The sequence below is a fragment of the Tarenaya hassleriana genome, unplaced genomic scaffold, assembly GCF_000463585.1.
Source record: "Tarenaya hassleriana unplaced genomic scaffold, ASM46358v1 Cleome4, whole genome shotgun sequence".
Taxonomy (NCBI): domain Eukaryota; kingdom Viridiplantae; phylum Streptophyta; class Magnoliopsida; order Brassicales; family Cleomaceae; genus Tarenaya; species Tarenaya hassleriana.
This window is the reverse complement of record NW_010966881.1, coordinates 362931-388360: the sequence shown is the minus strand read 5'-3', so window position 1 is coordinate 388360 and position 25430 is coordinate 362931. Positions and strand designations below refer to the sequence as shown.

Genomic DNA, 25430 nt, shown 5'->3' with positions numbered 1-25430 from the left:
TGAAGGGACCAGACTGTAAACGTTGACCGTTCCGATTATTAATAGTAAGCAAGCACGCGGAAACTCGCCGTTTTACGATTTTAACCGGTCGGTCGGGTCCAATACTACATTGACCCCACAAGATTTAGTACTTTATAAAACCCACCCATAACTTTTCATTATATCCCATTTTGACCCAGAAAATAATTATTCTCTAAATACTACCTTATATGTATACGGGCAATTAATAATTATATTAATATTGGATTTAAGATTTTAATACACCTCACCGTCTGTCAATACTTCGACATATATAGTAAACAGAATAAAGAAAATTATCCATCTTCTTAATTAAAATTCCTTAATTTGCTACGTCAAAATCACCATTTAGGACAAGAATCATGCAATAATGGAATATAATCGATAATAAACTTTCCCAACAAATAGTTTAAGCGACAATTTTTTCCTTTGCTAGAAATAAATCTGGAGTTTAATTGTTGTAATGCATATATAGCTTTTGTTACGAATTGTGTTTCATAATTTTCTATTTTATCGATAATTCCCATTTGTACGCGGATATTTTAAATTTTTTATGTATAATTTCGATTATGTAATTAAATCAAAATATAAAATACTTTTTATTGTGATTCAAATTAATGTTTAACCAAACAAATATTTTCTATTAGTATTAATAAATCCCAATCGCATTATTTTTATCTAAATCCCTTGTTACATATACATATATAGTCTTGTGTACGTGTTTCGTAGACCGTAGTACATAATTTTTCATTTTTATATAATTATGATATATATATTGATATTCAATATGACGATGTATATTAGATATCTAAATAAAATTTTGTGATTTTTGTATCTTCCGAACACTATCTAAATTTAAGATAATAAAAACACCAAAATCAAGACATATGATATGTTGGATACAATAAATAATATAATCTATCAGTGACACGTAGAATCCAACCATATAAATATTATCAATCTCACAACAACTATAATATATATATATATATATATATATTTACGGTTTAATTAATATGATTTTAATGGCAGAATCTACTTATTTTCATTAGAACTTTTAATGAGACGCATATAATGACAATTTTGCCATCGGCTTTAAAATGTATCGTGTTGGAATTTAAAAAAAAAAAGAATCGTGTGCATGGTCTTCTTCATTACCTTCAAATTATCTTCCATATTTGTAATGTTTTAATATTAATAATAATAAATTATTATTATTTATACAGAAACGCATATAAATACTCATCTATACACACGTAATTTACCGGCTTCACTCTGTTCGTCGTCTTCTTCGTCTCCATTCTCCCTCTCTCTCTCACGGCGGAGCTGTTTCGGTTTCTCCGGCATTAATTTGCCTGAGAATCCAAAAGCTCACGCAGTTTCAGAGCTTAAAACTCCATTGTTCTTTTTTTCCCTCCTCCGGTTTTGTGCATTTTCTATCTGAAATTTGTTCCGTCCGCTAAATTAAGCTGTTACATCTCCGAGTCGCGAGAGTGATCTTCTTGATGTTTGTATCAATTCGAAATTCCTGACTCTGCATATAACCTGAGCCATTAACACCCGAATTCAACTATTCGAAACAAAACCTCAGGTTTGCTTTGTCTTCCTTCCCCAGAAACATTTTGATACCCCCCTTTCCTCTTTTCCTTTTTTGTTTGTTTTTCCCCGTTTCAACATTTTGCATTCAATACTTTTCTAGTTTCTTCGACGAGAGAATATATGGAGAGACCATTTACTGCGTTTCATGGTACAGATTCTGCTCTGCTTTTAGTTGATTTTGCCCCCAACCTGAGATACGTAGAAAGGAGAATTTAGCTCTTCGGCATGGGTTTTGGTGTTTGGCCTTTTAGGTTGATTCTGGGAGAGAGTCAGTGAGTTGGGGAATACAGGGTATTTGGGGATTTGGTACTTGCGAACCGATTTGGTTAAATAATCATTTTAGTTATGTATCAATAGTGGTCGAATAGGTGATTTATATAGTCGGCGTGGTATGAATTCGAGGGCTGATTCCCGAGATGGCGGGTTTCAAGTTCCTCCGGAGAAACAAGTTCAACAAAAGTTCCAATTCATGGGTTCTTGGATTCCAATTACACCCACGAAACCTGTACAAGATACCTCTAGTCTGATCACAGACGAGAGAGTGAGATGCCTGGAAGGGGGTGCTGGTGGATACACGGAGAGGGCGTTGTACAGCAACGGAGATGTACAGGATCTAAACCAGACTGAGAAATGGATGAATCGAAATGAGGGTTATTACCTTAACGCTGATTCAGGCATGGCCAGGAGAAGCAGGCTGATCAATTGCATTGCAGGATCATATGCACAAACCAGTAATAGTAATGAGAAGGCAAATATTTTTGCTGGGGGTAATGTAGCTCCCCCTCTACCTCCTGTTACTAGAAACCCCATTGGAAATCTGGATACTGCCAATGGAAACCCTACTCAATATTCAGGTGTGATTAACAGTTGTTTCCCCGAGATTGGCAATTCCCAAGCTGGTCCTAGGGAGTTTGAGTTGGACGAGTTGTTGTTTTCCGATCAGATTCCTTACTCATTTTCAAGCCTGCTGAGTGATGGAGACCATTTGTGCCAGGGACTTCAATGTGAGTAATCACATCTACTTTTTGACATTTTTATGTATTTCGATATACCATTTTTGCCGTGCTTAGTGCAATGGAAAACTTAGATCTTACAGTGTTCTGTTGGTTCTGCATGAATAAACTGCACTAATTTTCTAAGCATGTTTCAGACTGTAAATGCATATCATTTCAAATTTTGCATAGCCCGTATCATTTCTTAAGAAAAAAACTTTAGCGCAGATGGAACCCCAGCGTCTAATCAACCTCTTTACAACCTGAATTCACCACCCAGAGGAGAAGCTAATGGGTCCACCTTCAGTGCAACTACTTTAAAGTTGGTACCAACAACTAATCAAGCGAATAATATTGAGAATGGATCTACACATGGTCCAAATTTTTTGACTTGTGACAACTCGGTTCAAGAGAATGGATTCTTGGAGAAAAGAGTTACAACCACTAGGCAAGGAATCACCCAGCAAAATTCTGACAGTAACATTCAGAATGTTGGGGACTTCTCTGTCGTTGATTCTACAACAACTAAGGAACAAAGAGATAGAAGCAGACAAAATGACCAAGTGATTGGTCTTAAGGGGACACCTCAGTTGAAACCACTGAAAAGGAAAAAGTACATGCCGAAGGTAGTTAAGGAAAACAAACCCCAGAAGAAGGCATGGAAACCAGCAACTCCAGCAAATGCTAAACCTAAAGAGACTGGAACCAGCAGAAGGAAGCGAGCACGAAAGACAAGCTTGAAAGAATCAGACACTGCTAGACAGACAAGCAACTCTAACCCTGAAGTTTCTGCCAAGAGTTGCAGAAGAGCTTTAGCTTTTGACTTGGAGAAAAGTGGGGATGCGAGGCAAGATCACGCTGAGATTCTCCAGAAGGTTGGTGGCTCAAACTCAGTTTCTGAGACAAGAGTTACAACTACTAGGACTATCAGCAGTTGCATGGATTCAGTAACACAGATTGACCAGAATGTTCAATTACTGACTCCAAACCAATCTTTTGGATTATCGACGGGAACCCAGCATGCTGGATTGTCAGGGGGAGATAAGCCGTCTGCGTTACCTACAGGAGAGAGGCAACCTGAATTAACAAATGGAAATCAACCAGCTCGATTACTGGCAAGAGATGAGCAACCCAAAATATTGATCGGAACCCAGCAACATAGATTCTTGATTGGAAGGCGGAAATGCGATTTTCCAGTGGCAAACCGGCAAACCCAGTTCTCAACTGAATACCGGCAACCTCATTTCCCTACGGGAATCCAACCCCTTGGCTTGCCAGTCGGGATGCAGCGGTCTTTCTTGCCTATGGGAAACCAGCAACCTCGCTTGCTGATGGGAAACCAACAATCTCCGTTGCTGATGGGGAACATGCAACCTGGGTATCTGATAGAGAACCAGCACTCTGGATATCTCGCAGGCAACGGGCAACCTGGATTTTTGAATTGGAAAAACCAGCAAGCTTGTTTAGCTACAGCAAATCAACAATCTGGATTGTCGATAGGCATGCAGCAACCTGGCTTGCCAACAGGAGGACTGCAACCTGGATTACAGATGAAAAACCAGCAACCTGGAATACAGATGAGAAATCAGCAACCTGAATTACTGATGAAAAATCAGCAACCTGGATCATATATGAGAAATCAGTTGCCTGGTTTACCTGTGATGAACCGGATGCCTGGAAATCCAGGTGGCTTTACTTCTCACTTGAATAAAATGGTAGCTGCCTACTTGCCATCATCTGGAACTCGAGCACATGGGTCTTTGTCACAAACTTCTGCAACAAATTTGCATGCAGAGATTCTTAAAACTGTTTCCAGAAAATTGAGTGCAAGGACTGCTGGAACATGTCATAGAAGCAGCAGCAATGAATATGGTTTTTCACAGCAACGTATCCCTCAAGAAAGTAGCTACATGCAATACCAAAATAAATGCAACGGTGAACCTCTTGATGAACTCAGGAAAGCAGTACCTCAAAATATTCAAAGATCAACTCCATCAATTTTATCCAAACCTTTTGAATCCAGGGGAACCAAGAGAGAGTGTAATCATGCAACGGGGCAGATGCAAAATCATGATTTGGATAGAACTGATAATTGGTCCTTGCCCCAACAGATAGCTCAATCGCAAGATTTAGCAAGAGGCAACATCCATATAGGTGCAGCATTACTGGAATCTTCAAAGAAAATGAAAATTCAGAAAGAATTCCCTGTCAATATGGATGGCGTCCCTTATGAGGTAATGGAAGTCAAAGATGATCCTAATGATGACTCCCAAAAAGATATAAATAATGTCAGCATCAACGAAATTGCATTGAAAGGAAAACCTTGTCCATTTCAAATTTCTGTCAATAATGGGAAATGCATTATTACCCCACCAAAACCCCCAAGAATGGCCCCTGCAGTGGGAAATCAACTAGTAGCTCCGCTTGCTCATGCTTCAGAGGCCCAGAGTTCAGAATCTGCTCAAACCAAGACATCTTCATCGAGAAGTAAGGCTCAAGCGAAACAGAAGTCCCTACAACATTCAGGAAAAACAAGAGGTAACCTAAGTTTTGACCATATTTTTTCCTTTAACATGATGTTGTGACCACTTTTAAGTGATGGAGTTTTACAAGTTGCTTCATACAAACAAGCTTTCAGTATACCATTTTATAATTTTAACATGGTTGACATTTTGTGGACCGTCAGGGGAACTTCTGTCTCAAGACCCTGTTGCAGACATGATCTGCGGGTTGCAGAATCTTAGTATAGGTGGCGAAACCATAGATCAAATGGAGCAAAATTCACTTGTTTTATACCGAGGAGATGGTGCAGTTATTCCATATGAGATCAAGAAGCGTAAGCCAAGGCCTAAAGTGGACCTTGATGAGGAAACAACTAGGATATGGGATCTATTGATGGGAAAGGGGGGAAACGAAGGTGAGCAACAAATGGATAAGGAAAAAGAGAAGTGGTGGGAGGAAGAGAGGAGAGTTCTTCGAGGGAGGGTAGATTCGTTCATTGCCCGAATGCATCTTGTACAAGGTACACAACTCTCTCAGCCATGCTGTTATTCTCCTTGCATGTTGAAAGTTCATTTTTAACATCAGAATACTGCAGACGTCAGGAAAAAATAAGAACATAAAGGAAACCAGAGTATTATCCACCTCTTTTCATTGACATATTCAGGAAAATGCCCACAAGATTACAGGTCATAAAAGACTGCACCAAAGAATGAATATTTCTCAAAACCATTGTCATTTCTTTCAAAAGATTCTCCATAATTCATCTGTTGAAGAATAACTATGCATCTCTAGTGACCGGTTTTCATTCTAGTTTGCTGCTACCAATGACCAATTGAGCCATCTAACTGTATGCCTTAAGAGGTTTGTGTGAATGTTTACAGGAGATAGACGTTTTTCACCATGGAAAGGATCAGTGGTTGATTCGGTCATTGGTGTTTTCCTTACCCAAAATGTTACAGATCATGTTTCGAGGTAAATATGTTGTCTTAACACTTAAGGAAATGAATATCTGAAGGAGAGTTCTAATATGCAGTAAACTAATTTATGGTATTTTTAATCATGCAGCTCTGCTTTCATGTCTTTAGCAGCTATATTTCCTCCAAAAGCACACAGGAACCAAGCAGATGAAAGGAATAGACCTAGGGTAATTGTTGAAGATCCAGAAGGATTCATTCTGAACTTAAATGACATCCCTGCATGGCAGGAACAGGTAATTGATCATCCATGTGACACACAAGCTTCTGGGGTTGACAATGGGTCAAAAGATCAGCAAAAGGACAGTTCAAACTCTGGAGCAGACAGAATTTCTTTTCTAGGAAACTGTAGTCAAAATTTAGAAAATGAAACATTATCATCACAAGATTCTTTTGATCCTGCAACATTTCAGTCTAGTGGAGGAGTTAGATCATGTTCAGGTTCCACTTCAGATGTGGAGTTTTCTACAACTAGGCGTGAATTAAAATCTGTCAGTGGTTCAACAAAATCAGTTCAAATTGGGAAGTCAACCTTGTTAGATGATTTTTATTGTCAAGGGCATGGAAGATATCTCGTGTATGAAGGATCTGATAATATTCTGGTAGAAACAGAAAATATTTTTCTGCAGAAACCAAGAACAGAGAGACTAAACAACGGGAAGGACTCCTTACCTTTCTGTCATTCAAGCAACCATGTCAATTGTCACAAACAGGTACTTACCAACCCTTCCAGTAGCTATCAAAAGAACCCGATTCTGCAGCAACAGGAGCTAGAAATAGAGGATTTTGGAATCCATGGTGAGAGAAATGGTTGTTCTTGGCTATCCATTGCTCCAAGAATTGAAAAAGGAAGGAACCAAAATGAGCCCTTCAGTGCGATGAGACAGGCCGGAAATGTTGCACTGCAAACCACAGGTCAAAAAGGAACATCAATGCCTCGAGAAACACCAGAGTTAGGATTGCATACTTTCCCAGGCAAGCACCTTGATTGTCAACTATGTGATACTCAACAAAATGAGATGAATAAAGCATCCCAGTCGCAAAGCACATTCACAGATTTGCTTAACTCTTCTGGAGAATGTCTTACAAGACACTCAAGTGCCACACAACACATGACAGATGCCCTTCTACTGGATACGAAAAATGCTGAAGAGGTGGTTGGTCCATTCCATAGGAAGGCTAGCTTGGAGAACAGAAAGGCCAAATCAAATTCCAGAAACCGAGAGCATTTGACAATTCAATACAGGGAGACCAATTCCAATAATGTACGAGAGAGAAAAGAGAAGCTTGATTATGGGACAATCCACTGGGATAGTCTCAGAAAAGATGTGGAGGCCAATGGAAAGACAAGACAAAGGAGTAAAGACGCTATGGACTCCCTCGATTATGAAGCACTTAGATGTGCTAGCGTCGGCGAGATTTCTGAGGCTATCAAGGAAAGAGGGATGAATAACATGTTGGCAAGACGAATTAAGGTACATGTGCTGAATTCAATTGAGAGTCCAAGTTGAAATTACAAGGCTTTAGACGGTAATATATTTCTAACGAAATCTAAAATGATTGATTAACATTGCAGGCATTGTTGGATCGGCTTGTTAAGGATCACGGTAGCATTGACCTTGAATGGCTAAGAGATGTCCCTCCTGATAAAGCCAAGTAAGTAAAGCTCGTGGCATTCTACTTTTATTGCTTGTGTAGTACTAGTTCTATCATGTTACCCGACATGTAAGATAGCAAGACATAGAAGGAAACTTTCTTCTGAAACGAAACAATCATGTCCCAGGGACTATCTCTTGAGCATACGAGGACTGGGTTTGAAGAGCGTGGAATGTGTGCGACTCTTAACACTTCATAATCTTGCTTTTCCGGTAATGCTTATATTTTATAAATGCTAACAACTTAAAGTAAGAGAGGCTAACTGAATCATAAGACTGAAAATTCTATTGATACCATGAAGGTAGACACAAATGTTGGAAGGGTTGCAGTTAGGCTCGGGTGGGTCCCTCTCCAACCTCTGCCTGAGTCACTTCAGTTGCACCTCTTGGAACTGTAAGGTTTTGCTTTTTCATGTAATTGAATTGAATTTTCACTTTCAGAAACCATAACAATGCGTCTATGCAGGTACCCAGTGCTTGAGTCCATCCAAAAATATCTTTGGCCAAGACTCTGCAAACTTGATCAGCGAACACTGTAGGTCCATCAACACTGTAACACCATGTTTCCTCCATTAATAACCAGTACTAATTAGCATCCTTATTTCTACAAGGTATGAACTACACTACCAGTTGATTACATTCGGAAAGGTAATATTGCTCAATTTTAAAAGGGGTCATACGATTATTTAAAAGTGTTGCAAGCACCTGACAATCAAAAATCAAATTCTAGGTCTAAATCATATAAACTTGCAGGTTTTTTGCACAAAGAAGAGACCAAATTGCAATGCATGTCCAATGAGGGGAGAATGCAGACACTTTGCCAGTGCTTTTGCTAGGTAAGCATTCATGTCACTGTAGCTAATAATTCGGGGGCCGAAATAACTGTAACTCCAAGTAAATACATGAAAGTTTGTTTGGTTTTATTGATAGTTAAGCATAGTTAGGTGATAGTGTGAGAATAAAGCAATCACCATCTAGCTCATGGTGCCATACCCTTTAATTTAACATGAGCCCTGAAGAACTCGGTCTGACAGGTAGACTAGTGCTGAAATCATTTTATATTGCCTCTGGGTCTGGGAGACTAATCACTTGACGGGTAGCTATGCCTGTGAATTTAGTTTTTTAAGCGTGCATTACGTTGCTCATCTGGAAGTAGCAATCTCAATGCCTGTGAAACTGATTGACCACGCTAATCTTCCAGTGCAAGACTTGCTCTGCCGGCACCAGAGGAGAGGAGCTTAACCGTTGCAATTAATCCAGTTGGTCCCCAAACTGCCCCCACCATGGCTATTCCTACCATGGAACTGCCTCCTCCAGAACAAAATCCACCAACTGAAGCTTCAAATGGCAGTAATTGTGAACCCATAATTGAAGAACCAGTGACTCCAGAGCAAGAATGCACAGAAATAACAGTGTGTGACATTGAGGATGCTTACTATGATGAACCAAACGAAATCCCGACCATAGAACTCGACATGAATCAGTTCAGCACAACTCTACAGGATTATATGGAAAAGAACATGGAACTCCAAGAAGGTGACATGTCCAGGGCTTTAGTTGCTTTGGATCCAGCAACAGCATCTATTCCGTCTCAGAAACTGAAGAGTATTAGTCGGTTGAGGACAGAGCACTATGTGTAAGTTGATCTCTTCCTCTAAATTTCTCAGCCAAGCAAAATCACCTAGGGAACTAGATATTGATATCACAAACTGAACACCATTTGTTAAAACTGTTAATCTGGTTAATGGTTTCAAAATGGGACAGTACCCAGGACTGACCACGGTCAGTTTCACAGAACTTGCAGGATAGGTTGGAGCCTTCCAACATGTTTAATTCGTGGGCCAAACGGGCCAATCCATTACCATTGGATTATGTGTGTTGAGACACAAGTTATGTCAGCCTGCATGCTGACTAAATGAAGGAAAAAAGACATATTCCGACTTTACATTGTGATGTCATGAGTGATAAGGAATAAAAGAACCTCAATACTCTACCAATTGGCATTACTAGGGAGTCCAAAGATCTTGTTTGGGCTCCCTAGTAATGAGTTGTGTAGTAAATGGTCGTCCCATTCGGTCCACAGACCCACCCACGTACATTGGGTTAAGGAAAAATCTTGTTTGACCTACCTATTGTACAGGCTGGCCTAGCCTGCCTGCGAAACACAGTGTACCTCGGGTCAGGCTGGGTTGGGCCGTGTGAGACCCACCGAGTCCATGAAAGCTATGTCATGGTAATGCTTGCAAAGTTTGTGCCAGAAATAGGATACTACGGAAATGATAAATGTGTTGTGAAACTTGTTTGATGCAGGTATGAGCTCCCAGATTCACATCCTCTCTTGGACGGTGTAAGTTATAATTTTCTATTTTCATATACCACAGTGGTTTTATTTCGAATAGCATGCTTAAAAGTTATTTCCTTTCACGTACAAACAGATGGACAAAAGAGAACCAGATGATCCTAGTCCATATCTCCTGGCTATTTGGGCACCGGGTGAGGATAAAGCACTTTGATATTGTGTTCACTGAGCACAACATGGAAGAAAGTAATCAGACCTTGAATTTGTGCATTTGCTAACACTTATGGACCTGTTGTGAAACTACGAAATGAAAGCTGAAACATATAATCCATTGGTGTTGTGTGTATTAGTTGTGAGATACATTCCAATATATAGTATTTGGCTTGCTAGGTGAAACTGCCCATTCAACTCAACCACCTGTAAGGAAGTGTGAAGGGCAAGAGCTGGGCAAGTTGTGCAGTGATGAGACTTGTTCTGCATGCAATAGCGTGAGAGAGGTGAACTCGCAGAAAGTCAGAGGAACCCTTCTGGTGAGACGCCCTGATCTATGCTATGATGATGGGAATGTAACTCAAGCTGATGCATAAGGAACGATACAAGTTCATAAATATGTGTTTTGCCTCATCCACAGATACCTTGTAGAACAGCCATGAGAGGGAGCTTTCCTCTGAATGGGACATACTTCCAAGTTAACGAGGTAAATGCAATGAAATACCGAATACAATTCCATCAATCCGACAAAATTCAAAAAATGATTTTTTTTTCTGTTGATCTTTTCTATCAGATGGGTTATTGGTAATTGGATGTTATTATTATCTTGCAGGTCTTTGCAGATCAAGAGTCCAGCATCAACCCCATTGATGTTCCTAGAGACTGGATATGGAATCTACGTAGACGAATAGTATACTGCGGGACTTCTGTAACCTCGATTTTCAGAGGTAAGAATATCTCCAGTTTTTGCCCGCAAAAAACACACTCACCTTTCTTCCTTTAGCATTTGGCATGCGATCATGGTTCCATATATCTGATTCAGAATTCGTCATTTGCTTTCCCAATATCATAAATGGGTTACTCACACAGATTGCCACAAACTTTATGCAGGTCTTTCAACGGAGAAAATACAGTACTGCTTTTGGAAAGGTATAAGATGTATCGTATCGGATTTGTTCCTGAACTTTGAACATTAGAACATAACCTAGGACCGAACATTGTTTTCTACGACGTAACCTACAACATGACCAAAGTATCTGAAAATTCTGCTGCAGGATTCGTATGTGTTCGGGGTTTTGACCGAAAGACACTTGCGCCCCGGCCCCTGATGAAAAGACTGCATTATCCAGCGAGTAAACTGAAGGCGGCCAAACCCGAAGGCACGGAATAAAGAAAGAAAGTTTGCTTCTTTGCCTCTTTACTGCTATCTTTCAAATAAAAAGCAGACAATGGTCCAGGATGTTCTGTCGAAAAAAAAGGTCATTCAACACAGAGTTTAGACGACTGAAGATTTTTTTCCTGACTTCCAATTCCATAGGAGAATAAGATGGAAACAAAAGAAAAACAATTTTAGATTCCTTTATCTCTGACAAATTTCTGTGACAGTTCAGTTCCTCGGTTTTGTTGCTTTGATGGCAAAGCTGAGTGAATTTCAGTTCTTCTTCAGGAATAACAAGAGCATGACTTGACTTCTAAAGGAAGAGGTAGGTGTATGGATACTCGCCACTACATACATGCATACATATGTCTTTCCCGACAAATAGGAAAATAAAAATATATATGTATTTTGGTTTCTTTAGTCTGTATCCTTGACATTCTTCAATAAGCCTCAATAATCTCCAAAGAAAACTGCCACCTGTAACCGTGGATTTTCAGGACCCGCATGTACCCAGAATACGGATTTCCAATCACCAACAAAACCAAAAAGGAAAAGAAGATATTGAAACGCGTTGAGGGAGATTACAAAACCAATTTAGCAAGTGTTGTGTTTGGATCTTATCAAAGTACAAACAGAGTTGATTCCTATAGTTCATTGGGACCAATGGTCTGCTGCTCACTGTCATTTAATCATCAGCAAACCTGATCTTCTTGGGAGCTGGTTGGACACTCCCCACCTGAAAGCCAGACACAAAGATATTGTTGTTATTGTTAATGTGTTTGAAATGTAATGAAAGACTTTGAATTTACAACGGCAACTTACAATCTCTGGGCATTCATACTCTATTCCTGCATCCTCTATTCTCTTTCTCCGCTTCTCATCTCGTTTCATTATCTTCTCCACCATTTTCCTATGCCCTTCCAGTGTTCTTTCCTGCATTATTCATAAGAATCGAGGTTTTCTTTTGAGATTCAGTTGATCGTTGATAATGGAAAATATTACGGGGATGGTCAATCCTGAACCAGGTATTTACCTTGTTGTGATGTTTTCTTTCTATCTCAACCCTGTCTACTGGTTTGTAACGATAATTAAACCCTCTCCACCTATAATCAACACAAAAGCATACCATCAGAAACTGCTAAATCACATCCAGCTCTAACCACGTTCGCATTCAAAAGAAAAAGAGCTCATAAACCCAAGTATCTACACAATGCACATAATCCGCTTTTCTTCTCCTAAATCATTACAATAACAGAGAAGTGAAGCCCTATAACCCCATAACATGTTCCAGACTTCCAGTTTGAATCACATAGTTCGAATCGAGCATGAGAAATAAATTTTACTAATCTCATCATCATAATACATTCATAACTCCATGAGAGGCTCAACACATTTTCCTTCTTCTCTGGCTTTTCCATGGCTTCCCATCTAATAACAAAGTGTGAAATAGCTATAAAGGAAACAATCATACACACTTAACTATTTATATCGCTAAGAACGCCGAGTTTACGAATCTTCTACTGAACAACGCAATTATATGAATGGCAATCATCACAATTCATCAAAATCAGAATAAACCACTCACAATTTCGGCTTGACATGCTCTGGTGGAATCAGATGGACTTGCAGAAGGTGCTCAAGCAACAAGTAATTATGCATACAATCCGCTACAACCTCTGCCACCTAAAGACAACCAAATCCAATGTCAGAAATGAAAATCTCGTAAAGAAACAGCACCAGAAGAAACCATTTTTCTCCGATTCAAGTATCACCTCAGAATCTTCGAACTCTATGAATCCAAAATGCCTCGATTTGCCAGTCTGATAAATTTTATAAAAAAAATCAAATCTTTTACATCCCCCGAAGGACCAAAGAAAGAAGGTATCATTAGAACTAAACCCCAAACTGCATATGTCTGACCTTTTTGTTCCGCGCAATTCTGAGCCTCTTAATCGTTCCAAACTGCTTAAAAAAAGCTGTAGACCCAAAATTAACGAACAAAAACTACGACGAAGCATGTATATTCCAATTAGCTTGATACAAAAAGGAAGAATTCACCTTCCATCTCAGTCTCGTAAAACCCGTGAGGGATCCGACCGATGTATAAAACCGTGGCTTTGGTTTCGAGAGGCTTGGTGTCGGGAGCTTTGCGAGCAGCACCGCCTTCCAATGGCTACAACAAGTGGAACCACAAGAAACAGAAAAGCATAGTGATTCAAACAGATCAGAGAAAATGAAACGAATTCAAAAACGATGGAGGGGTGAAAGCATCAAAGAGATTACCAAAAAATCAGCTGATTCTTTCTGGTTCCCGGGAACAGCGAGCTGAGAAGAAGAAGAAGATGATGAGGAAATCTTCTGCAGCTTCTTCTTCAGAGCTTTCTTCGCCTTGGCACCCATGTCGCCGTCAAAGGGAGAGAGAGGTTGAGACTGATGAGATTAGGGTTTAGGGTTTTCTGAAAGAGAACCAAACTTTGCCGGCGTTTTAGGGCTGTAACATTACGAAACGTTCGCTTCTGTTTTTACATATTTCTAATTCGACCCCTCTACTATTTGCTTAATGCTTTTTTGGCTTCACCGCCCATAATATTGTTATAATCTTTTTATTTTTATTTTATTTCAATATGTGTCTAATATTAAAAAACAAATTGAAAATTATTTGTTCATACTAACATGCGGTACGGAGAGAACTCAATGGTTTCCTTTATAAATTTCTGTTAAAAATATGGATTACAAAATAAATGGGAAATATAAATAAATTTGAGGGTGATAAACGAACTAAAAATAAAAATAAGGGTCTCAATCATTTTCTTTAAATTTATTTTTCACTTTAAAATCAAGTCTTAATTCGCTTTGGCTACTTGCTGCCCGTGTTAGGTGATTGGAACATGGTCGGTCCAACAACTAACCAAAATTCACCATTTTAATTATTATAATTATTTCACTCTAATTGTTGATTGGTTGCAATTATTCTTCTTGCGAAGCTTTCCAAAATTAGATAATGATTTGTCTGAACGCGAAACATGCCTAAAAGGGAAAGCGTATTAAATCACTAAACTTTTAATTGGCCGTCAGGTTAAGTTACTCCAAATCCTACTTGAAAATGTGATTAAAATGTATTATTTATGTTTATATATGCTTTTCATGATACTTAAATAGGGAGAGAAAAAAAAAGTTGTTGAGGAAATTTCCTCTAACGTGTAAATATTTTTTTTTATCAAATGTACGATATGTGAAAAATAATAATACTTTTCGAATATTGGCATAAGTGATATGTTATCATCACGTAAACAAAAAACGTCGTCATCTTTAATAGATAGATAAACCTCGTTATATATATACACACACGCGTATTCATATAAAAATATAAAAAATATAAAATAAGGACAGAGACGTATTTAGAGTTCAATTTTCATATTTTTTGCTCTCTGCGCTCGATGCAATGCTTAAATATAAGCATTATATAAAAAATACGCTCCGTTTACTATTTTGATTTCAAAAGATATCTTTCGCCGACTATTGACCCATGTAATCGCACTAATTCATTATGTCCATACCTTGTATATCTCACTAATCATTTAATCAAACATTATAAATTTAACATTATGACCAATATTATATTTCTCAATATATGGATCACAAAATCACAGATGGATAAGGGTATGTCTTGAAGTCAAAATAGTAAAGAAAGAATGTTTTTTATATAATACTGGTTAAAGAATAAAGAAGTCATGAGTTCGATTCTATTCTCCAACGAGTCTATCACTCTTTGAGTAGTTTACATGTTTCACATGGTTTATAGACTATTACGTGAATTCGAAGGGTTTATCACCGTATCTGCCGTTACAAAAAAAAATTATACTTTTCGAATGTTCAAGTTCGAACCCGAACCCGTATATAAACTCGTTGGATCGAGATTCAGATCAAATATTTTAGACCCTTTGAGGTTTCAGATCGAACCGACCCTACATACACGTTTATATATATATAAATATACATAATACACGTATATACATATATACAAAAATATGTATTATATATAATACATATATACATATATATATATATATATCTACGTATTTATACATACATACATACATACGTATACAAAAATATAAATATAATAATACATATTAATATAAAATAAAATATGAAATAAAATATGTATAAATTACTTTCATACATGTGTATGTATACACACATGTACATATAAAATAAATTCATATATATATATATAGGTATATATATTTATGTGTAGGTATATTATATATATATATATGTATAAACATGTGTGTGTATATAATTGTACGATGTATATATATGTGAATTAACACAGTATGTAATTTATATTTACATATATATTATCTATATTTAAAAAAAGGAGGTTTATCTGTGTTAGAGAGGATGTCCCATTTTTAGTCCACGTGGCATTAACATGTCATTAAATTCGTTACTTTTTAACGGCGGATGTCGATTTATGGTAATAATTAAAATTTTTATATATTCTGGTAAAAGTTTCGAAGTTCATATATTTATATAATTTTTTGAAAGTTTGTATTTTTTTAGGCCATCTTTCTTATAAATTATAAAAAAAGCCTACAAATAAATATTGAGTAGAGATAACTAACTTTGTCTTGTATTTGATTCTGATCCAATTAATTAATTTCATAATAAGTTTTAAGATTTGAGAAAAACAGTATACATTCGTTTTTCTAAAAATGCAATTGAATTCAAATTTTTTCTATATTATGTTTAATTACTAAAAAGTATACATTTTTAAAATCATTTATTTTTATTCTATTTTTATATTCTCTCATTTTTATCAAGTTTATTATATTTATTCGATTTTTAATAATATAAATTACAGAATGAACAAGTACGAGAGATAGAAAAGACATGTAATATATAAAAATGCTACGAATACAAATTCGTGAATGGTAGTGGACACCCTCTTAAAATGGTAGAATAAGAAAGGGTGAAAAATATTTGTTAGACAGAAAATACCACGAATAGGAATACGTGAAAATGCAAATCTAAAATAGATGAATTAAACTATTATGTTTTTCTCCCAAGAAATAAATTATTATATACAAGCAGATATATGCGTTTTTATCCATATTTAATTCCACATAGGAATATGGATTCGATTTTATGGAAAAAAAATGAAATATGGGATTTATTAGGAATTATTTTTACATGTGATTTGTTTAAATCTATAACTAAGCATTCATTTTCTATAAAATTGATATTGATAACATGATAAAGAAAAAAAAAATATGTCAACAAAAAAATGATGTACATTAAAAATGCTCAAATATGTCGATATTCAACATAATCTATTTCTATAATAGAATAAAATCATTTTTATCGTGTGAGTGTTTGTATGATGATTGATGACAATCCAAAATTACTTTTTATATAGGGATGTCAAACGAGCCAACTCGGATCATTTTGGATTCAGTTCATTTGGCTCGGGTTCGTTTTGGACTCAGCTCGTTAGGCTCTGTTAATGCAAGGAAAGAACACCAAGAGAAGATTGAACATCTAGAAGATAAAAGATAACATGCCATTGAAGAAAAATGGAAAGATCAAGGAAAATGAATAAAGTTCAAGAAAAAAAAAAGAACATATTGAGCAAAATATTGGAAACAAGAAGAGGAGCTATGCATAAATATAGGACTTGGGAGATACAGAAAGGGATCCTAGCAGAACAGAAAAAGAGAACAAAGAGAAAAAAAGCTGGAGAATCATAGGTGTGGGAAACACGAGTGAGTGATACTTGAGAGAGAGTGAAGTGCATCTGAGGGGGAGTCTTCAAATAACAGACGAACTGCTCAAAGGGCCTAGACGAGTCTAGGGTTACACGGGGTGTGCGAGACACACATAGTGTATGGGCTGATAGAATTCATGTTGTAAGGGGGAACAAACTCAGGGGGAGTTGTGTTCTTGGGATGGATTAGGCTCGAACAAAAAAGAGTTGTAATTCATGTTCTTTACAAATGAATAGAATCAGTTCGGAAGTTTTTGAAAGCAATATCGTGTGAGTTTTACTTTTTCAGGCTCATTTTCTAACGAGTTAGAAAAACCTCGACTCGCATCGCTCGCCAGTTTTCCGATCTGAACGAGCCGACTCGTTGAGCCAAAGATATATAATATTTTTTATTTTTTTATTTATTTTAAATATAATTATAAATTTAAATAAATACATAAAAAATTAATAAAACACCAATATTATTTAATATTTTCAATTATCACCATCATAATAATTAGTATATTTATAATATCATATAAATAATATGAAAATAATTAATCTAAAATTATATTAGAGTTTTTTTATATAAATTTAATTTATTTTTAAAAAAATATCAGCTCGTTGAGCAGGTCGTCAGCTCGCCGAGTCAGACTCATTGAACACTGTTCAATGAACTCTGGCTCGTTAGACTCATTTTTTAATAAGCTGGAAAAATTACAGCTCAGATCGCTCGTTTTCTGGCGAGACACGAGCCAACTCGCGAGCCGGACTCGTTTTGACACCCCTGGTTTTTATATGCATACAATTTTTTTTTTTAACACAAAGTATATAAATTTGTTATGCCGTTTAACAAGTGAGTAATAATATCGAACGTTTTCATTATTATTATTTTTTAAAAAAGACATTGTGGGGAAAAATACTAAGTTAATGTCGAGGTACTAATGGCAATTTTGACTGTACATCGGTACCCAGCGATGATATGGAGACCGTTTGTCAGATTGAATTCAATTACATTTATGAAAATCAAAGTACACATAGGTTATATCATTATATGCTTATATTTTTCCAATATATAATTAATCAAAATATGAATTGAACTAAAAAAAATCTAAACCCTAAATAATACTCTAATAAATTTATTAAAAGAATTAAATTAAAATTGAATCAAATACCAATCAATATTTATTAAAACAATATAATCGCAGTGCTTATTGCTACAAGGGAGTATTGATCTAAAAAACATATTGTCAGCCTAAAAAGTATAAACAGAGAAAATAACATCTAAAACGAATATATATATATATATATATGTGGATTGGAGGCTAGTGTGTAGAGCCATTAAATTTAAACGTTACGTGGCATGCATGCAGACTATACGCCTCGAGTAATTCAAATTTAAGGTTGATACGTTATCTCCGCCAGTTATTATTATTATTATTATTAAAAGTCAAACTTTATTTACAGTATCTTCGAGGTGAGAGCCATTGGGACAACCTGACTTCTGACACAAACTTCTCTGCATGGCAAAATTCGCCGGCTGATTTCCATTTTCCCAATTCATCTTTTTATTTATTTATTTATTACTACATAGAAAATTGAGCTCCATTTTTTGAGTTTGATTAATTTTTATTAAAAATATTTATTTTATTTGATCTCATTTTTTTCATATTTTAAATTCGATCATTTTAGTCTACGAAATTGTTATCGAATAAATTCCTAGACGAGATTCATTTCGAATACACGATTACATATTATTTATTGGCTTTCAAACCCAAATATCCAACCAAACTAAAACCAATTCATATAGATTTCATAATTTCATCTACTTATCAGGAAATAGATGGGTTATTATCAGATAAAATAAAACTCTTTTAAAAGGTATACATATATATATTGTGTTTACCGGTGAAAGTATTAAATATATGGCCGCATCCACCGTATTAAATTTTGTTGCGTTTACTGAGTTCAGGAAGTAGCTGAGAGTGTCATAAGTGTGAATGCCCACCATCGCATTTCGCCCACTCATTTTCACGGATGTTAGTCCGTCGGTCCAATAATATATATGGCTGCAAACCCTCCTTTATTTTATTTTTTGTTAAAAGCTCCTTTATTTCTTTTTATTTACCACACCGCATCAATACGCAAAAGCATGTCACATGAATACGTATTTAATTATTTTTTTACGTCAGAAAATAACATTGATTAATTAGCCTTAATCTAAAATGATATTTTTCTTAAATATGTTATGAATATTAATATATAATTTATGTCCGACTTGACGAAAAAAGATATCAAAAAACGTCGTGCGTATATCTCTTGGTCCAACAAATAGGCAAATCATGGTAGAAAAGTTAGATAGAGTTTGTGTGATTTTTTCTTCGAATTCTCATCTTTTCTTTAGAAATCCACTCTAATACCATGCAGTTATAATCTGTTTCAGAGAAAATCGTCTAACAAATCATGAATCTTTAAAAAAATTTACATATAAAATCATGATTTTTATTAATTTTATCATATTTTCATAAAAATTCATAATTAAATTCACGATTTTATATAGAATTTTAAAAATTTATAAAGTTGATAAATATGTAGGAATATGATCAGATTTATAAAGTTCATGATTTTATATTGATTTTTTTGAAAGTTTGCCGTTTTTTAGGTTATTGTCCATTTGTTCTAAAAACAATATTATAGATTTTTGTTGATATGTGAGAAAATATGATCGTTTAAAAAATAAGTTTTATAATATATTTCATACTTTTATCTGAATATACATTCATAATAAATAGCCATACAAAATAATACGTATTTTATGATATAGAAATTAGATATATATATGTTTGTGATTTATCTTATTTTTCAAAATAGCCAAAGGTAGCCATATTATGCATACCGATCTACAAATCTCCCTCGATCGAAAATATATGTAACGTCTCATCCCAATCGTACTTGTGCAAGATGCTGCTGTTACGTACCATATTCGTCAACATATCGCTATTTCCGGAAATTGGATTCGATATTATCTTTAATATATTATTTTATTTTCTTCGCATTACAATGGAAAAAGGAAATGTTTCTACGTCTACGTACGTGCATGCCAATGCATGGTTACGTACGAGCACACGGATTTCGAGAAACGAAAGTACTGGCTAAAAAAATTTATTCACTTCACCTTTAAAAAAAAATTTATTCACTTTACCAAACCCGACAAAGAAAATTAATCACGAAACCGAATAATCAAGTATTTATTCAAATGATTCTTACCTAAGTTTTCATGCTGCATGTGCATGTTCGCCATTTTTATAAGCTTCCCCCCTCACCACCTTCTTCTTCCTATCCCCTCGAACCCATGGCTCTCTTCTTCACTCTCTTCGCGTTATTCTTCTCCGCTGTCGTCGTCGTCCTCACGCGCCGTCGCGGCAAGTGGAAGCGCGTGAATCTACCTCCCGGTCCTCCGGGATGGCCGGTCGTCGGAAACCTCTTCCAGTTCGCGCGCTCCGGCAAGCAGTTTTTCGAGTACGCTGATGAGCTGAGGAAGGTGTACGGTCCGATTTTCACTCTGAGGATGGGGATTCGGACAATGATTATCGTGTCCGACGCGAATCTCGCCCACGAGGCGTTGATCCAGAGAGGCGCCCTGTTCGCGACCCGACCCGCCGAGAACCCGACGCGGTCCATCTTCAGCTGCAACAAGTTCACCGTCAACGCCGCCATGTACGGACCAGTGTGGAGGTCGCTGCGTCGGAACATGGTTCAGAACATGCTGAGCTCGACCCGGCTCAAGGAGTTTGAGTCGGTTCGAAGCTCCGCCATGGATACGCTCATCGACAGGATCAAATCGGAGGCTCGCGACAACGGAGGGCCCGTCTGGGTCCTCAAGAACGCGCGATTCGCCGCGTTCTCGATCCTCTTGGCCATGTGCTTCGGTATCGAGATGGACGAAGAATCGATCGAGAAGATGGATCAGATGATGAAAACCGTTCTGATCACCGTCGACCCACGAATCGACGATTACCTCCCGATTCTGGCTCCATTCTTCTCCAAGGAGAGAAGAAAGGCTCTCCAAGTTCGTCAAGAACAGGTCGATTTCGTCGTCGGATTCATCGAGCGGCGCCGGAGGGCGATCGAGAATCCAGGATCCGACAAAACGGCGGCGTCTTTCTCGTACCTCGACACCCTCTTCGATCTCAAGATCGACGGACGGAAAACGACGCCGTCGAACGCGGAGCTCGTGACGCTCTTGTCGGAGTTTCTCAACGGCGGTACGGACACGACGGGGACGGCGATCGAGTGGGGGATAGCGCAGCTGATATCGAATCCCCAGATTCAATCTCGACTCTACGATGAGATCAAATCGACGGTCGGAGATCGTCCGGTGGAGGAGAGAGACGTGGAGAAAATGGTGTTCTTACAAGCCGTCGTGAAGGAGCTTCTCCGGAAACATCCTCCGACGTATTTTTCCCTGACCCACGCCGCGACGGAGCCGACGAAGCTCGCCGGATACGACATTCCGACCGGAGTCAACGTGGAGTTTTATCTCCCGGGAATAAGCGAGGATCCGAAATTATGGTCCGACCCGAAGAAGTTCGACCCGGATCGGTTCCTGTCGGGTCGTGAGGACGCCGACATGACGGGAGTCACCGGAGTGAGGATGATGCCGTTCGGTCTGGGCCGTCGGATCTGTCCGGGGCTAGCGATGGCGACCGTACACGTGTACTTGATGCTGGCGAGGATGGTTCAGGAGTTCGAGTGGAGCGCTTATCCGCCGGGAAGTGAGCTGGATTACGCCGGGAAGTTGGAGTTCACGGTCGTGATGAAGAACCCTTTGAGAGCCATGGTCAAGCACAGAGTCTGATTTTGTTTTTTAATTAAATAATATAATTAGGCGTGTTTAATTATTTAATTATTGGTTTATCATAATATGAAGTGTGTTTGTGTGAAAATGCTTTATCGCTTTTACCCTTTTTTTCCTGGATTATAAAATTGCTAAAAAAAACGGTCCAAATTACTATTTTATTCGTAGAACGTTTAACAATTGGAATAAAACTACAAATAAATGATTAAATATTTAAAAATCGGTTTTGGAGATGGAATTTAATATAAAGTGTCCACCAACATACATACATTTGTTGCTTTTTGCTTTCAAGAGCCGCAATATACGGACAGTCTCGAGACGATGATAACGAGGTAGAAACAATATGTCTTATGTCCGAATCTAAGATTGTGACCTGTAGGCTATGTTACTAATTCCAATACCAAACCAAAGCATAATAAAATTAAGTTATTTGAATAAATATTTTAATTGTAAAAAAAATCGAATGCTTACAACATTTAAACGAAGGCGATTTTTAAAATAAAAACTAAATAAATTTAAAAAATTAAAACAAACGAAAAACTCTGAATTATCACGACTGAGGGAGAAAGAAGCTATAGAGATTGCCTTGTCAAAGATCAAATTTCAGAAAAAGATGATAAAAAACCAAATAAATTATATTAACATAATAAAAACATACACGTAGATCGGTCATGTGAAGTTTCCATGTTCTTTTACTGTGTTCAGCTCTTTCTTCATCGTCCCAGCGAAAAAGACGAACAGAAGAGGAAGAACTTATAGTGCATCATGTCAGATGAGGTTTATATATGAACAAATCAACAAAAAGAAGAGAAAACCCGTAAACTAAGATCTAAACCAATGTACAATCCTGTACTTTAAGGCTGTAATAGCATCTCTCTCCGAATCACCTCTGAAAGATTTGCCCGAAAAAGGACAGCACTTTCGTTCGATCCTGCAATTGCCCATCATCTCTGGAAACTCTCTTCGGAAGCTCAGTTCAAGAAAAGGGTAGTTGCAGATTCACTTGTTTCCGCCGCCCGGATGGCCTCTGCAATTCTGAGAGCCACCATGGCTTTGTAGACGATCAAGTCAGCGTTCTCTGCAAGAACTTGTGCTATTTGCCGCTTGGTGATTGCAATCTCCATGGAAGTATCTGCCGAGACCTTTGCTTCCTCCACTCGGCCAAGTGCGCTTTGTTCCTCTGAAACATTCTGTTCGGTTGCCTTCTCTGCAATGATCCACAGAGCAAACAGTTCGAGAAGATCAGAAAAACTGGTAACAAAACAACGTTGTAGTGGCAGACAAAATGATAAAAAGTCCAATCTTGTGGGGATTTTGGATCAAATTTTGGAATAAGGGTCATATTTTTGGATCAAATTTTCAGTTTTTATAAGATATTGTCAGAACTTGAGTCCAGTCATGCAGAGAAACCAAAGGATACATTGAATGCCAAATCTTGTGAATACGTTAAATTCAGACATTGCAGTTCATAACAGAAGGAATTACATGCCATATAGTTCACACAACAATTCCTAATTCCAATATCTTGAATGTCCAGATCAAACTGACACCATTTGGCTCTAAATGACAGGGAACAAGTTCCAGATCCGTAATTCTTGGACTCATCAAATCAGACATAACAATTTAATGACTCTACACTACGGCAAATAATCGCCAGATCGATATCATTGCAGTTATGAAATATTCTGCTCTGAGGGAACATACCTTGCAAAGGACTTGGTTCTTTGGCTTTTACATGGAGTTGGCTTCCCTGCCTTTTGAATGATCTTCTCTTACGAAAGACGGGTTTGGACAGTAATGGAGCATTCTTCGCTTGCTGACCCTGCTATACAGAAAGCATTTACATTTCCAACCTCATCGCATTTAAAATCAAATATAAACAAAGAACTAGCACCAGCTGAAGCAAGATAACATATTCAAACAATTTGGCCTATTTTACTTTACCTGGAAAACCCCAATGAGTGGTGCCTTTCTTTGCTTCCTTTTTCTTGTCCAGTAACCGTATACCGCTTCTAACACTTCTTGCTTACCCAGGTAACAAAGACTAGTGATCGTTGCTTTCTCATCCGAGAGATCGTCATCAGGGCTGAGGAAACATGCCTTTTCAAATCCATCGATCATCGTTTCAAAACTATCCAGCTGAAGTTGATGAGAGGTCTCAACTCCACCGGGCATTTCCCTGTTATACCTTTTCAGCCACTCTTCATCTTCAGAATCCATGTCATAGACAGCACTACTTCTAGCCAGTGCCCTTGATACCTCATCTTCTTTCATTGCTATGTATGAAACTGGCCTAGAAAAGAAGCAATGGTGGTGACTATTGATATCCTCTTCGAACCCCATGACCTCTCGTACACCCGGTATAGGAATGACTTTGATGTTTGGTTCCAAGACATTCCGTTCATAGCAGTCTTTATACATATCTTTGAAAGCGAGCCAATCTTGCCTATCGCAAAATTCAAGCTTCAAATTATCATCCCCGGTCCATGTTATCGAATGTGTAAAGCGGTTGCATGAACAAGGTCTCATCATTTTTTGTGCCTTGTGGCTGTATCTAATCGACCCATCTTTCTTAAAAACAATATACCACTCCCTCGACGATGAGGAGAACTCCAACAAGACGTCAAATCCTCCTTCCCTCATGCATCTGTCTGAGTCAGTGACCAATATATTTGCAGAACAACACAGAGAATCACATTCCTGTCCCGTTATTGCATGTGGAGAGCTAATCTCATTTGATCGTGGAGCTGAGTTATGCAGCATCGAGCTTCTAAGATTCCTTGGAGACGCAGTGGACGAAAAGGCAGCCTGATTTTTCCTACTTCCTGTTAATTCCGAAATTGAGATCCCGATGTACGACTTGTGCACACCATGTGAAAGATTTCTTGCTCTTCTCCTCCTAAAAGAGCTTCTTCTCTTCTGGAAACCATGAGAACCCAGGCTTCCCCTATATTGAGCATTACCTCCAGTTAACTTGGAGGCTCTCATAGATGTGAGTAAACTTAATACACTCTCGTCCCTTGAATTACACACTTGAGTTATAAATTCTTCAGTATCTGTATTGGATTCTTCCACTGCTTGGCTTCCACCGTTTTTGATAAAAAATATGGATTTCTTTACGAAAATAAAGGAACGACAAACCACTCTGAGAAGTAGGGTAATATGCATATCCATGAAACATGGAGGAACGGCAGCAAAATCAACCGAAAAAAGCGGTAGAGAATCCACGACCCCAAAAAATTTGCAATTTCCGTGGGGACTATTGGGAGGCTCCTGAAAAAATCAATTCAAAATACAGATCAACCTTACCATAACAAAAAAAGATTCAAGTTTCATGAACAATGTGCATCAATGAATACGTAGCTACACCAAATCAACCACTATGGACATTTATAGAGATTATTACCAGCAGGAA

The 25430-nt window shown here is 37.5% G+C and overlaps 4 protein-coding genes across 7 annotated transcripts in view; 2 read left to right on the top strand and 2 right to left on the bottom strand.

The window, feature by feature from the left end:
• Positions 1–1307: 1307 nt before the first annotated feature.
• Positions 1308–11998, top strand: LOC104823190 (transcriptional activator DEMETER-like). Of its 3 annotated transcripts, none has more exons than XR_773317.1 (21): positions 1308–2621; positions 2838–5147; positions 5296–5631; positions 5993–6083; positions 6177–7560; positions 7662–7741; positions 7869–7953; positions 8043–8134; positions 8207–8275; positions 8352–8388; positions 8494–8576; positions 8942–9376; positions 10051–10087; positions 10176–10233; positions 10430–10569; positions 10671–10736; positions 10863–10977; positions 11141–11179; positions 11305–11508; positions 11697–11733; positions 11906–11998. XR_773317.1 is itself a non-coding variant. In XM_010554630.1 (21 exons), exons 1-19 carry the CDS (start codon positions 2009–2011, stop codon positions 11418–11420), a joined length of 6186 nt encoding a protein of 2061 aa, XP_010552932.1. In that variant the 5' UTR covers positions 1308–2008; the 3' UTR covers positions 11421–11425; positions 11697–11733; positions 11906–11998. The 3 variants fall into 3 exon arrangements, 2 of the variants coding, with proteins under 2 accessions (XP_010552932.1, XP_010552933.1); XM_010554630.1 differs by having other exon boundaries at positions 11305–11425; XM_010554631.1 differs by lacking the exons at positions 8942–9376; positions 10051–10087; positions 10176–10233; ... (5 more) ...; positions 11697–11733; positions 11906–11998 and having other exon boundaries at positions 8047–8134.
• On the bottom strand, positions 11832–13895 carry LOC104823192 (uncharacterized RNA-binding protein C1827.05c-like). Its single transcript, XM_010554632.2, has 8 exons — positions 13692–13895; positions 13467–13581; positions 13329–13384; positions 13181–13228; positions 12994–13091; positions 12442–12511; positions 12231–12341; positions 11832–12144 (listed from the first exon to the last, which is right to left on the bottom strand). The coding sequence occupies exons 1-8, from the start codon at positions 13806–13808 to the stop codon at positions 12094–12096; spliced, it is 666 nt and encodes a 221-aa protein (XP_010552934.1). The 5' UTR covers positions 13809–13895; the 3' UTR covers positions 11832–12093.
• Positions 13896–20430: 6535 nt separating this feature from the next.
• LOC104823189 (cytochrome P450 77A4) lies at positions 20431–22119 on the top strand. The gene has a single exon (XM_010554629.2). The coding sequence runs from the start codon at positions 20435–20437 to the stop codon at positions 22013–22015; it is 1581 nt and encodes a 526-aa protein (XP_010552931.1). The 5' UTR covers positions 20431–20434; the 3' UTR covers positions 22016–22119.
• A 563-nt stretch (positions 22120–22682) lies between these two features.
• The window catches only part of LOC104823188, a 3907-nt gene continuing 1159 nt past the window's right edge, over positions 22683–25430 (bottom strand). Inside the window, exons 2-4 of one of the 2 annotated variants that reach the window (XM_010554627.1) lie at positions 23960–25289; positions 23720–23840; positions 22683–23222 (exon numbers count right to left, since the gene is read on the bottom strand). In XM_010554627.1, coding sequence (XP_010552929.1) covers positions 22987–23222; positions 23720–23840; positions 23960–25289 — 1687 coding nt within the window. In that variant the 3' untranslated portion in view covers positions 22683–22986. The remainder of the gene's footprint in view (positions 23223–23719; positions 23841–23959; positions 25290–25430) is intronic. The other variant, XM_010554628.1, reaches the window with a different exon arrangement.

Bases quoted from the DNA above. Each gene is read 5' to 3' on its own strand.
- LOC104823189 (XM_010554629.2), top strand. From the start codon at position 20,435: ATGCTGCATGTGCATGTTCGCCATTTTTATAAGCTTCCCCCCTCACCA.
- LOC104823190 (XM_010554630.1), top strand. From the start codon at position 2,009: ATGAATTCGAGGGCTGATTCCCGAGATGGCGGGTTTCAAGTTCCTCCG. The intron at 2,622-2,837 runs GTGAGTAATCAC...ACTTTAGCGCAG, and splicing joins TTTGTGCCAGGGACTTCAAT to ATGGAACCCCAGCGTCTAAT. The intron at 10,088-10,175 runs GTAAGTTATAAT...ACGTACAAACAG, and splicing joins CACATCCTCTCTTGGACGGT to ATGGACAAAAGAGAACCAGA.
- LOC104823192 (XM_010554632.2), bottom strand. From the start codon at position 13,808: ATGGGTGCCAAGGCGAAGAAAGCTCTGAAGAAGAAGCTGCAGAAGATT. The intron at 13,385-13,466 runs GTGAATTCTTCC...TTGGGTCTACAG, and splicing joins TTACGAGACTGAGATGGAAG to CTTTTTTTAAGCAGTTTGGA. The intron at 13,229-13,328 runs GTCAGACATATG...AAAATTTATCAG, and splicing joins GAATTGCGCGGAACAAAAAG to ACTGGCAAATCGAGGCATTT.